The sequence below is a fragment of the Tachypleus tridentatus genome, chromosome 7, assembly GCF_004210375.1.
Source record: "Tachypleus tridentatus isolate NWPU-2018 chromosome 7, ASM421037v1, whole genome shotgun sequence".
In the NCBI taxonomy this organism is placed as follows: domain Eukaryota; kingdom Metazoa; phylum Arthropoda; class Merostomata; order Xiphosura; family Limulidae; genus Tachypleus; species Tachypleus tridentatus.
The window spans coordinates 31,926,592-31,940,463 of NC_134831.1; the positions used below are offsets into that span (position 1 = coordinate 31,926,592).

Sequence of the window (13,872 nt, forward strand, 5' to 3'; positions counted from 1 at the left end):
ACAACATCTAAAACACTTGGTGATTTTGAGTGATCAAAATATTTAAGGAACTAAAACATCCACAAGTAAGTAAGTTTTTTTTTTACAAGTGTTATAAGTCTCTATAAACAACAACCAAATTTAACATAGGTCTAAATATTTTTAGTAATTAATATTTTTTGCAATATTCTGACATCGGTATGAAAGAAATTTGCATTTCAGTATATACTTGTCTCACACAACTGTTTATGATACGCAATGAGCCTAGGAAAATCTAAGTTTGTGAATTTTGTCACGTGTGTTCAGATAAACTGTGGTGAATACATAAAAGGTTGATCACAGTTGATCTCACTAAAAAAGAAAATAAAAGGTTTGGTTATTGCTAAGCGCAAGCTGCAGAATGAGCTATCTTTGCTCTGCCCTCACCAAGGGTATCGAAATCCGATTTTAAATGTTAGTAAGCCTTCAGATTTACATCGTTATGAACCCAAAATAGCCTGTCTTATACTCCACTCAAATATAAAAGTGATATAGCAAAGGACTCATACCTTAAACTAGACACGCGAAAAATAATTCAACTTGATGGTTGAGAAAAGATTAAATGTAACTGTCACACTTTCTTGTTTCATCAAGATATGAACATCAAACCGTAGAAACCATTGTAAAACATAACACCAACAGCTGAAAGTCCGTCATGTTTCCGGTTTCGTACTGTTTTCATAATTTAATGCATTAAACTCTTTTATGTCCTTCGGCTCGGAAATTTTGTAAAAATTGATTGCTTTCCGTCACGTAAATAATAATTTGCGACTTTTACTTTACACTTTTATTGCTCAAGATTTTTATCGTGGTTTGATAAAGTGTGTTTATAACACACATTACGTTTTTACCATATATGGTAATCGTAGATGCTCACAAGTTTGTTTTATCGTTTTATTAATGAAAATGCACGGTAAATACTTATAGTAGGAGAGTGCCTTGCTCCTCTCAGTTATAAATTACCATGTTTAAGATACCAGCGATGTTAACGTACTATGTTGAAAATATATGAAAACAAGGTATGCTGGTTAATTCATTTATTGACCTTTAGTCCAACTCCTAATAAGAAGAAAGCGCTGTAGGTGCCTGCACGGCCTTGTTTTCAGTTTCTAAGGGATGAGCAAGACAAACACTCGAGCAACGAAGAACCACGGGCGTGCAAGTTGCATCACGTGACAGGTGGTAACGACTACCGCAGAATTCGATGAGGAGCTGCTAGTTCGCAGTTTAGCGACCAGAAAACAGTTCTAAGGGCGGTTAGAGAGTTGAGAGATTGATTCGGTCGCAGGGACGTGTTTGAGGAAATCGAACGAAGAAAGGCATTCGTATATGCACGGCCATGGGTACAGTCGTTTTTGTTCGCTGTGGGGTTATTTAAATGAGAGATAAAACTGAGAAGGGGAAAAGTATTCTGCGCGCGCTTAATACGTGACGGTCATCCCGTGTGGCCCTCTGCTTAAAACAAATCTTTATAAGAACAGAATGAGTTATTGTTAGAAGATTCTCAAACTAGCAATCAGATGTTGCTCATTTTGCTACTTAAACACGACAGAAACTCAATAAAAATGGCCCCCCGCTACTCTGGCCTGTTACTGTTTCTCATCTGCGGTGGAAGCATGACTTTCTTTTCAACTACAGGTAAGCCTTATACATAGTATCACTCACAAATTATGCTCATTTAACCCTCACATGATCAGTTTGTGGTCGTTTCTTTATTAAATGGTGGGATTCACATATTTTGTCATTGGGTAATTCAGTGTTTTTGTCTGTTACAATATCCAGTGTAAAGGACTGAAAAATAGACAAAAGAGAGTGAAATCACGTATTTTGCACGTAGCATACTAGAAATTACTAAAGGGGTTTTTGTCGTAGTTCTCTCATGCACTCAGAAACAAATTGGTGCATAAATTGTTCGGGAAGACGTGTTTAAAACGTCATTGGGATCATATAGGTCCCTTTGATAATTCTAGGGTTAACAATGGCGCATGTTAATGAAGCTTTAAGTTTAATCAACTCACTTATAGATAGCCAACTTTATCATATATTCAATCTTACTAGTATTATACACACAATGAAGATTTAAATAACTCCATTTTCCTTTACCAATGAAAACTGGCTTTCACTACCACGACTTAATCAAAGCTCTATTTAATGTATCACTTTTTAGAAAGAAGAAGGTAGCCCAGACTAGCCTCCAGAGTACAACATACTTATTGCTGTTTTACTTTTTTTTTCTTTAATTTACTGAAAGTTTTGCTATTTTTTCTTTCATAAATTTACCACTAGTCATTCAGCGGTAAGCCTGAGGGATCATAACACTACAAATTGGATTTAAATACCCGCTTAATACTAGAGAGAGAAAAAGTAAATCTTATGCAACAGGCGTTTATGGAGGCCCGGCATGGCTAGGTGGTTAAGGCACTCGACTCATAATCTGAGGGTCCCGAGTTTGAATCCCCACCACATCAAACGTGCTTGTCTCTTCAGCCGTAGGTGCGCTATAATGCTACCTCTAATCCTACTATTTGTTGGTAAGAGAGTAACCCAAATGTTAACGGTGAGCAGTGATGGCTAGCTGTCTTCTCTTTGGTCTATACTGCTAAATTAGGGACAGCTAGCGCAGAAATCGCTCATGTACCTTTGCGCGAAATTCAAACCAAAACTAGTCGTTTATGATTTACAGCTCTCCTTCATGATTTGCATGTTTATTTGTTTGTGGTTTAATGTTTAACTGCTTAATATATTCTACGGATACGTAAGGGTATTCTTTTCACTAGTTCCTGTATTTTACAGACAACGTTATTTTTTCGCTACTCAATCTATTCTACAGACATGTAACGTTGTTATTTTTCAATACTTGATTGCCCCTCAGTCTGGGGACTTAACAGCGCCAGAACCTGGGTTTTGAAGATACACGTGATGGGCAGGGCACAGATAGTTTATTGTGTAGCTTTGTGTTTTACTTCAAACAAGCACTACATGTAACGTTATTTTTTCAGTACATAATTATTCTACAGACACGTAACGTTATTTTTTCAGTATTTTTACTAATTAATCTATTGTGTAGACACGTAATGTTATTTTTCACTACTTAATCTATTCTACAGATACGTAATGTTATTTTTCACTACTTAATCTATTCGGCAGATACGTAACGTTATTTTTACTACTTAATCTATTCTACAGATACATAACGTTATTTTTCGTCACTTAATCTATTTTACTAACAAGTAACGTTCTTTTTTCACTACTTAATCTATTCCACAGACACGTAATGTTATTCGTTTCATCATAAACTCTATGGTGTGTTATGTTCTTTTTTTTTTTCTTTCTTGTTATTGTGTATCCTAACATGGTCTGATGAAACCGACTAGTCCATGTAGGGAAGTTTCCATAGTGTCGATATGCTCATCTCCTTCTTAGTGTGTTTTTCTTATAAAAAAGTCACATCGGACTATTTGTTGTGTCCCACAGCACAATAAATTACTACTCACCTTTACAATGGAAAAACAAGTGAAAACATCCCTAAGTTGGTATCAACATAAACATATTTGTAACGTTAACAACAAATTAACTGTAATGCAATACAGATATTCCACATAATATAGGGCCTGACAAGGCCAGGTGAGTTAAGGCGTTCGAGTCGTAATCCGAGGATCGTGAGTTCGAATCCCCGTCACACCAAAAATGCTCGCCCTTTCAGCCGTAGGGTGTTATAATGTGATGGTCAATCCTACTATTGGTTGGTGATAACTAGCTGCCTTCCCTCTAGTCTTACAATGCTAAATTAGGAACGGCTAGCGCAGGTAGTCCTCATGTAGCTTTGTGCAAATTTTTACGTGAATCCATAAAAAGAAGTTCAAAGCGTATAGGTCCACCTCTTTGGGAAAAAAATCAATCGAAAGCTCTTGCACATCTAAATCAAAGTATCAGGGAGCACCATGCTACTGGGAGAAGGCGCTATCTAAAAGATTCACTCGTCGTAGGTGGGATGTTTTATTGTAAGAAGTTCCAAACTTACTCCTTGCTAGTATTATTGGCTTCGGATCAGCTAGGTATATCTCACAACTAACCTTTTCTTCTATCGTTACATATATGTTAGTTAGTAACCTGAGCTAAAACGTATTACATTACAATAAAACTTTATTATTTATGCTTTTATAAACCGTTTATGGTTTAATTCTATCACGTGTACATCAAAAGCTCTTGGAATTTAAGGTTGCACAAGGACATTTTGAACACCCTGTATTTCTAATACATGAAAGTAAGAATTAACCCAATAAATAGCAATATAGAGCAATTGAGCATTACTTATTCGAACAATATAGAGCCCTTAGTTAACTTATAACTGGTGAATCGCCGCCATGGTCACCAAACCAGAATTTATTCCTTAGGGTCTGCAAAAAGTGACAGGAGGGATTCGACATTTCCATTTAACCCCCTCAGGAAGTTAACATTATACATCAATTGAACTTGTATTAAAAATTGCCTAATAGCATCGCACCAAAAGTATTTTAAATAAACATAGTTACAAATTTATTATCTGATTAACAAGTAGAAAAGCTTACCTTGCAGTAAACTCTCACCTTATTTTTTATCGATTTTTCGAACTATTCTTTCATGAGACGTCTGCTATTTGTCTGTAGTTTTACGTCTATTCTCACATTAGTAAAAGAAAGTTATAAAGAAACATATGCTTTTGGTGAATACGTATATTGGACACTTATTGTAGTCTAGTCTACATCAAATAAATAATTTAACACAAAATGCACTCTAAATTTTTTTAATAAGGACTAAAAGTGCATTAGCTGTCTAAAACGTGATTGTGATTTTATAATAACCATATTTTCAATGTGAATGAACACAGGTATGGTCAGTCTCAGTTTAAAACTGCTGGCCAGTAGAAGGGAAGCCATTCAATAGTTTAGTTTGTTTCGAATTTCGCGCAAAATTAAACGAGGGCTAGCTGCGCTAGCCATAGAGCTTGACCAGGTCTAAGGAGGATTTCTAAGGTTAAACATCATATTCCACGTAAAATAAATTCATCTCTTCTTCTTCAATCATTGAAGGAATGTTTGTGAAAATATTTATAATCTTAGTTTCACCAAACCATATAATGAAATGTCAAAAAGTATTTCGAGTGTCATCATTTTTCGCTACAGGTCCATCAACATTTAGAATTCTGATAGAAACAAACTTTATGATCCAGGTCTTAGTTTACAATATTTTCAAGAAATATACCAGCTATTACAAAAGTTTACAAAGAAAAATTAATAATTTGGTTTAGTATTTATAAATCTACCTTTTTTTTTGAACTATTGTAACTTGATATACCATGGTGTTGTTATTGTTCTCAAACTGTAAACATCAATGTTCAATTTTGTGAAAACAAAAGATCCGTATTGAACATTTCCTGAAGTAACTATTTATTTCCTGTAAACAGTAGAATATAACCCTTGACATTAAATAGAAACTCCGTATTGAGCATTTTCCTGAAGTGACTACTTGTATCCAGCAAGAGCTTTTCTTTTGTTACAACCTTTGCATTAAGTGCAAGTCGTATAACATAACATTTAGTACTAAATGTGTACTATTTATATCCTGAACCAGTTTCTGTTTTCATTTTTGACATGTTAGTTGAATAGAGCACATCCCACTGTCCTAACCTTGTTAAATTTGACATACTAAACAAAAGGTAAGAGAAATGAAAAGAAACGTAATTCTCTCGTTATGTAAACTCTGGGAAATAGAGGTTTTCTATTCAACTGCAGATAAAACAAGAAATCGTGTTTTAGTACTTTTTGTTTACAGACGATTTATAAAAGTAGAAATAGTCTTATAGACCGTCAACTGAAAATACAGAAGCCTTGAAATGTAGGTAATATATCATAAAAGCTTTTTATTTCGATCATTTAACGTTTCGATATACCAGTTACATGAAATATACAGTTCTATTCATTTAAACATTAAGAATCTTCACTACATTTAACACAAGTCTTCGCTCACTTAACTATCAAATATGTTACCTACATGGAAAATGGTTTTGTTCATCTATTTGTTAAATATGCTAACTAAATGCAGTATACAATTTCGTTCACTTACCTACAAGTATGTTAACTACATCTGACACATGATTTCATTCACTTTACTATGAAATATTTGAACACAGAAAATGATCTAATCCTAAATATGATTAAAAATGCTCAAAAACAAATACACTCTAGTGTCAGTTTCTTCTTAAACGTACGCAACTACATCAGATATTTACATAATGACCAACATACTCGTATACACTTCAAGACCTAGCCTTGTATCACGTATAAACTCTTGTCAAACAAACACCTTGGGAGAAAGGTTCATAGAATTCAAGGTTCGTAGGCCAAACGACAAACAGAAGAAGAGGAAAACAAACAAAAATCTTTAGTAATTTTAGTTTACTTCATTGTGACTAGGAATGTAAAGCTATAAGTCATTCTAAGCAGGTTCATCTCTTCACTAGTTTTGAGAGACTGTACAAGGCTGTATTTGTTCTATAGCGGGTCTGAAGGAAGTAGTGCTGATTTTGACGTCTTATTTTGTTTTATTTAGTTGTTACATAGATGTAAAGCTACACAATTGGGCTATCTGTGCTCTGTCCATCACGGATATCGAAACTCTATTTTTAGAGTTATAAGCATTCAGGCTTGCTGCTGAACTTTTCAGAGTCATCTGACATCTCAAAGAAAGAGAGCGTAATTTATCGTCATCTCATTACCTCTGCTAATTTTGAAAAATAGAACAATTAATCTAGGGTACAAACTACGATGTGAGGAAGGTAAAAGAGATATCTAATTACATCTGGAGGTATATCGCATATACACAGAAACAAAAACCTAAATGTTCTTCATATCCCAAATAATCATTCATTGTAGAAAGATACTTGCTGGTAATAAAGCAAAAACAGAGAAAAACTGGTGAAAAATGATACGATCAAACGATACTACAATCAGATTGTTTGGTCGTTATAAGAGCAACGTTTGTTTCCTACATTTTCGCAAAGCTACACAAAGGATTATCTATGTATAATCGTCCCTTCTTTTGAACTAACAGAATAGAAGAAAGAAAGGTTGACACGGCACCCTCCGCTAAGTTTTGGGCTACTGTTATCGGAAGTGCGATTTGACCGTTGTTCTTGTAATGTAAATAACTCACAATTTCAGAGTGCGAAGCGATAATTAGAAGTAATTAGATGCAAACCAAGAACACGTGATTTCAAAGTGTGGCCCGATAATTTAAGACTGTTTGTTTTTTTTAATTTCGCGCAAAGCTACACGAGGACTATATGCGCTAGCCGTCCTTAATTTAGCAATGTAAGACTAGAGGGAGGGCAGCTAGTCATCACCACCTACCGCCAACTCTTGGGCTACTCTTTTACCAACAAATAGTGGGATTGACCGTCATATTATAATGCTCCCACTGCTGAAAGGGCGAGTATGTTTGGTGCGACCGAGATTCAAACCCGCGACCCCCGGATTACGAGTCAAACACCTTAACACACTTGGCCATGCCGGGCCAATATAGGACTTTATCCAACTTAAAGAAATATTTGTCATATAAATTTACCTTTCTAGCTTTCATAACATTGTGGTACTCAAGTCCAAAATTACTAGTATATAAAATGAGTCATCGGTGAGTTTACGGACTTACGGGTTCGATTCACCTCGGTAGACACAGAAAATAACCAAATGTGAGTTTTGTTCTGAAGGAAAAAGCTAAGCAAATACTACTATAATTAAACGGAATTACTATGAAAACTCCTAAAATACATAGATATGTTTATTTAAACATCTTATGTGGAAAAAAACACTTTCTATTATTCGTTTGTTTTACAACGTCTGGCCATTTTCAAGCTTACTCAACAACTGGCCAGGTGGTTAAGGCACTCGACTCGTAATCTGAGGGTCGCTGGTTTGAAACCCCGTCACACCAAACATGCTCGCCCTTTCAGCCGTGGGGGCGTTATAATGGGTGGTCAATCCCACTATTTATTGATAAAAGAGTAGCTCAAGAGTTGGCTGTGAATGGTAATGACTAGCTGCCGTCCCCCTAGTCTTACACTGCTAAATTAGGGACGGCTAGCAAGGATGGCCCTCGTGTAGCTTTCCGCGAAATTCAAAACAAACAATAGCAACAACAAAAAATGCTCAGAATCCATAATTGATCTTCTATTTACTAAATTTAATTTCATTATTATTTTTATATAGATGCTTAATTTCTGTTTTACAACTTTTTTGTTGAATTTTGTGCAAACTTTACGGCTGATTGCGCTAACCGTCTTTAATTTAGCCGTGCTAGACTAAAGGGAATGCAACTAGTCAGCTGTTTTCAATCTTGTGTTATTCTTGTAGCTAGGAATTTTGAGATTGATCGTCACATTATAACGAGCATGTTAGACCTATGTTGTATGGAAAAGAATCGTGAACATAAGGTGGCGGTCAATCCCATTGTTCATTCACAAAGAGTAGCCTAGAAGTTTATTGTGTGTGATATTGACTAACGTATTTCCCTATGGTCTGTTATTGATAAACTAGGGATAGCTATCGCAAATAGCCCTCATGTAGCTTTGGGCAAAATTCTAAGCAGACTGAACCATAATCTGTCTAGTATATAAAGCAAACAATGTGTCCACTGGATGTGTAACGTTTAAATTTTGTCAGGAGTAGCTTCACCATATACTCGTCTTTGGAGATGAAAGAACTCTAATTTCATAATTGAAATAAATCTTCGAAATTAATACAAAATATTTCCGCTTTCACAATAAATTAATAAATTAAAGATATTTTATTATAATTATATCATTAAATATTCAGTGTGTCTTATTAATGGATAAAACATTTTAAACCCATGTTGTAGCGATTGGATTAATAAATGAGCTAATCATAAATCGACTCAATGAACTATCCATGCTGCGTTTACTGCTAGGAATCGAGCTCAAAGTTTGAGCGTTATAAGCCCTTAAGCTTTCCGCTGAACCAACAAGGGACTTTGTTAAATGAGACATTGTACACTCAGTGACACAGCGGTATACCTTTGGACTCACACTGCTAGAAACTGGTTTTCCATACCCGTGCTATGCAGAGCAGAAATAGTCCATCGTGTAGCTTCTTGCTTAATTCGAAACACTCACTCACTCACTTCATCGAATCTTAATGTTTACAATGAAGGAAATAATGTGCGATAAACGTTCTTTAATCGACTATGCATATTTGTGTGATGGATCAGTTTGTTTACTTAAAGCATGTAAACGTCATTATAGCGTGTATATATATGGTAAAAAAACAATTATGACAAGGCTGCTTGATGGAGTTTTTGTTGTTTTTTATATACGAGAATTTTGTCAGTTCTATCTTTATTTGCACATGAAAACCAGTTACAACTTCAACTTAAATAAGCTTTCAAAAAATGCGCTGGTTTAGTTAAATTAACGGAAATGTTTGGAGACAGTTGTGCGTGGCACCCGTACTATTGGACTACGTGCCGCCCTTACCATACGTACAGCAGCAGCTAATCGATCTAATGGAAATGTGGTCATCTTCTGTTTGAAGAGAACGAGCCATGCAGGAAATAGGCTTAATACGATATTTTTATGTCAAAACTTGCAAAGAAAGTAATAAGTTTCTACAAAACGAGTATAATATTTGGAGACTGTAAAACCTAAACCTACTAAAACCAATGTTCAACATTTTTAAAACTGATATGTTTCTAGCACCATATGGAAAACCAATATCCTTCAGACATAGTAATAAAAACGGTGCTACTGGTATCGATTTGTTTTGGTTTTTTAATACTACTACTAAAGTCATTTGAAACACATGACACTTTTCTTTTACGCTTCGTCAGAGACGATAAGATAGACCAAGGAAGGGAAATATTCTATTTTCTTTAATACCTAAAATTTAAGGACCATCTGACGTCATTACCGAGTCCTAAAGAAATATTAGCTACAGCTATTGACACTGTAATATTTACAAGTAAAGACAAACTTTTTTTAAAAAAAAGGAAGGAAATGTAGCAAGGGTTAATGTCAATCATTCAAAGTATACAAACAACATAGTAGGGATAACACTTGCGTTATTCCTACATAATAGTTTAGGTGTAGTAGAATGTTAAAAGACAAAAATATAGAATAAATTAAAGTTAACTGTGATTGGATAGTTATGTATACTGCTATATGTTAGTTCTTGTCCATAACAAATACCAAATGTATGTAAAAAAGCTAATTTCAAGGGATAATGATAACATTATGATTTAAAACAAATATTACTGGTTATTAATAATACTTATAAAAGTGGATACTCCATCTGGAACTATCTTACCTTATAGAAAGTGGTTGACAGCATTGTTTTGGTCTTGAGATATCGTGTAATATAAATAGTAGTAGAAAAAAGAACAAGGAATTCAAACTTTTTGTTGTGATATTTACAGACATTTCCAGAACTTGTGAATTAGTTATTACATATATATTGTTTTCAAAGGAAATACTATAGTATTATAAAGTTATGGTGACCTATTGAGGAGATACTTAAAATACCATTTCGATGAAAAATCTGAGCCATCCCTACATAGGCAGTGCTTCCACCTGTATGATACGAAAGTCCCATAGTCATGTATCAACTTTGTAAGAGAAAGTTCCATAGTCACGTATTAACTTTGTAAGAGAAAGTTTCTTATTCATGTGTTAGCTTTGTATAAAACCACTTCCACGATGATTTTTTCCTTCTGAAGAGATTGACTGTAACAGTTTGAACTCGTCCAGAGTTGAAAATGTGGAGTATGTTCAGTAGCACTGAAGTGCAAACTTTGACATTTTAATTACTTTGTTATCTTTAAACACACAGACAGACAAAGGGGAAAAGAACTACCATAACATAAAACATTTTCAAAGGAACTTAAATGCATGGTTCTGAACTGGAATTACAATATGATGAGCAGTAACAGTTTTCTTACTAACCAGCTGCATGGGTGAAATGAAATAAGGAAAATGTGAAGACAACAGTTGCACATCGCGTTAGTTTATAAAATAAATATTAGTAACAGTTTTTATAATATGAAATGTATTTGTCAACGAGTTCATTAAAAATCACGTTCAATCCCGGCAGGGTCAGGTGGTTAGGGCACTCGACTCGTAATCTGAGGGTCGTAGTTTTGAATTCACGTCACACCAAACATACTCGCCTTTTCAGCTGTGGGGTCGTTATAACGTAACAGTTAATCCCACTATTCGTTGCTAAAAGAGTAGTCGAAGAGTTGGCGGTTGGTGGTGATGACTAGCTGCCTTCCCTCTAGTCTTACACTGCTACATTAGGGATGGCTAGCTCAGATAGCCTTCGTGTAGCTTTGCGTGAAATTCAAAACAAACAAACAAACAAAAATCACGTTTCAGATATTTAATTTTTAAATCCTTAATTATCTTGCATTTGATTTTGATAACTATGTGAAATAAGTACATTTTCTTTCATATAAGATTTGAAACTTTATGTATTGGAATACGTAATATTTTGTTCTTTTAAATAAATTATGTAGTAGATCGCGATGGCACCAATACGTTTTGTTTTAAGCTCGTTGAGCTAAATACAATATCGCTGAAAGGAAAGGGCATATAAATATCTGATATCTGTAACAAGAGGTTATTTAGACACTTGTGTAACAGAAAGTTATTACACTCCTTCCAACTAACTTCGTAGGGTCAAAAGAGTGGTTTAAGCAACGGTTTTCTGGTTCCATGATAATATCGCTGTTTCGAAAAGTGGCCCTTTAAATGGCAATTTATGCTTCAAACTTCCCTTCAAAATGTTCGTTCTTTTTTCTCTTCTTGGTTGTTATCTTAAATTATCATCACTTCTCGCTATTGATTTATGGTCCCGCCATATGTAAAGTAGATTAAGGGAGTCTGGCCTTGGATTCACTTTCAAAACTACTTCACAACGAAAGCGTTAAATCTTCAGAAAGTGTGTTAGTCATTTTAACACGTCGGCTGTTAATCTAGGAATAAATATAATTATTACATTATTTTCATCAGGAATGGCTTTATGAATAAAAAAAAATCCCAAATAATTCATTCGCCGTAAACCCACCCTATCCAATTCCTTAGCAAAAAACCGACCATTCAAAGCATTGGTTACGAAATATCCCGTGCATATATTACCAATAATATGCTAAAAATATAACTAATATTTCCAGTAAAACCATTTAAACATTTCTAAAACAACAACTTTTTCGTCTAGTATCTTCCTACCTGATCACGTCAACGCCACAACCTTTTTTCAGCTTAGTTGACTCTTTATATTTCGATAAAAAAAACCACCCACACACCCACAGGTATAATAAAAATGGAAAACACATCATGCACGTAGTTGTTATCTCTACAGTAAATGAAGCAGCCTAAGATTACCGACCAACGTAGGGATTGAAAATCGTATTAAAATCTATTCAACTATTATTACTTTATTTGCTTGTATATTTTCTATTGCAGCATTTATTTTGTTTTTATACTTCGTATAGAAATTCTAAAAAAAAGAACGATCCCTAGTATCCGTTAAAATGATAATTTTCTCCCTATTTATTTTTATATTAAAGGCTTCATTCATACATATCTGGATATATCTGTTACACTTCTCTCAGATCTTCAAGAAATATTTGAAAAAAAACGTCAAAAAATCCTGCAAACTATTTTCCTGCTAAAAGCAATGAAAAATTAATTGCTCTTTATCTGAAACCCTGCAATCTGATGGCTAACTAACGATAATAATTGTTTGTTTGTTTGTTTTTGAATTTCGCACAAAGCTACTCGAGAGCTATCTGTGCTAGCCGTCCCTAATTTAGCAGTGTAAGACTAAAGGGAAGGCAGCTAGTAGTCACCACCTACCGCCAACTCTTGGCTATTCTTTTACCAAGGAATAGTGGGATTGACCACTATTATATTATAACGCCCTCACGGCTGAAAGGGCGAGCATATTTGGCGCGACGGGGATGCGAACCCGCGACCCTCAGATTACGAGTCGCACGCCTTAACACGCTTGGCCATGCCTGGCCTCCTAACGATAATAAATACTTTGAGACCTCCAATGTAATAAAAGAGCCGTACAGGTTATCAGGCGGTAATAAATTTAAGTAAAAAAACGAACAGTGTTATAACCAATGGAGTGTTTTATATAATGTAGGCACGTAAAGTTTAAAAAATATGAAAATATTGTAAGAAATTGTTCCTCTTTGTACAGCATGCTAGGGTTTGCTTTAATTTGTGGACTGAAAAACTTTGACTGATATGAGTAATGCTCTTGGATACGTACTATTTTAATTATTTTTAATTTTCATGTGCAGATTATCTCGAGCGTAATAGATCTCTACAGAAGCCTTCTTTGTTTGTTTTAGAATTTCGTGCAAATCTCCATAAAGATCCCTAATTTTGAGCCAATAGATTAGTAGAAAGGCAGTTAATAAATATCGTCCACTTTCTGATCAAGAAGTTGACAAAAAGTTAGAGCCCTCGAGTCGCAATCTGTGGGTTATGGGTTCAAATCCACGTCCTACCAAACATATTCATCCTTTCAGCCTGAAGGCTTTATAATGTAACGATAAATTTCACTATTCGTAGGTGATGAGTAGCTGCCTTCCTTCTGGTCTTGGCCTGGCATGGCCAGGTGGTTCAGGCACTCGACTCGTAATCCGAGAGTCGCTGGTTCGAGTCCTTGTCACACCAAACATGATCGCCCTTTCTGTTGTGGGGTCGCTATAATGGGACGGTAAATCCCACTATTCGTTTGTAAAAGAGTAGCCCAAAAGTTGGCGGTGGGTGATGATGACTAGCTGCCGTCC

General features: G+C 35.1%; 1 protein-coding gene across 3 annotated transcripts in view; it reads left to right on the forward strand.

The window, feature by feature from the left end:
- Positions 1–1,243: 1,243 nt before the first annotated feature.
- The window catches only part of LOC143255374 (nephrin-like), a 220,233-nt gene continuing 207,604 nt past the window's right edge, over positions 1,244–13,872 (forward strand). For all 3 annotated transcript variants that reach the window (XM_076510932.1, XM_076510930.1, XM_076510933.1), the window contains exon 1: positions 1,244–1,656. Coding sequence is in view for 2 of the 3 variants with exons in the window: in XM_076510930.1 (XP_076367045.1) it covers positions 1,539–1,656 (118 nt within the window). In the remaining variant the exon portion in view is untranslated. The remainder of the gene's footprint in view (positions 1,657–13,872) is intronic.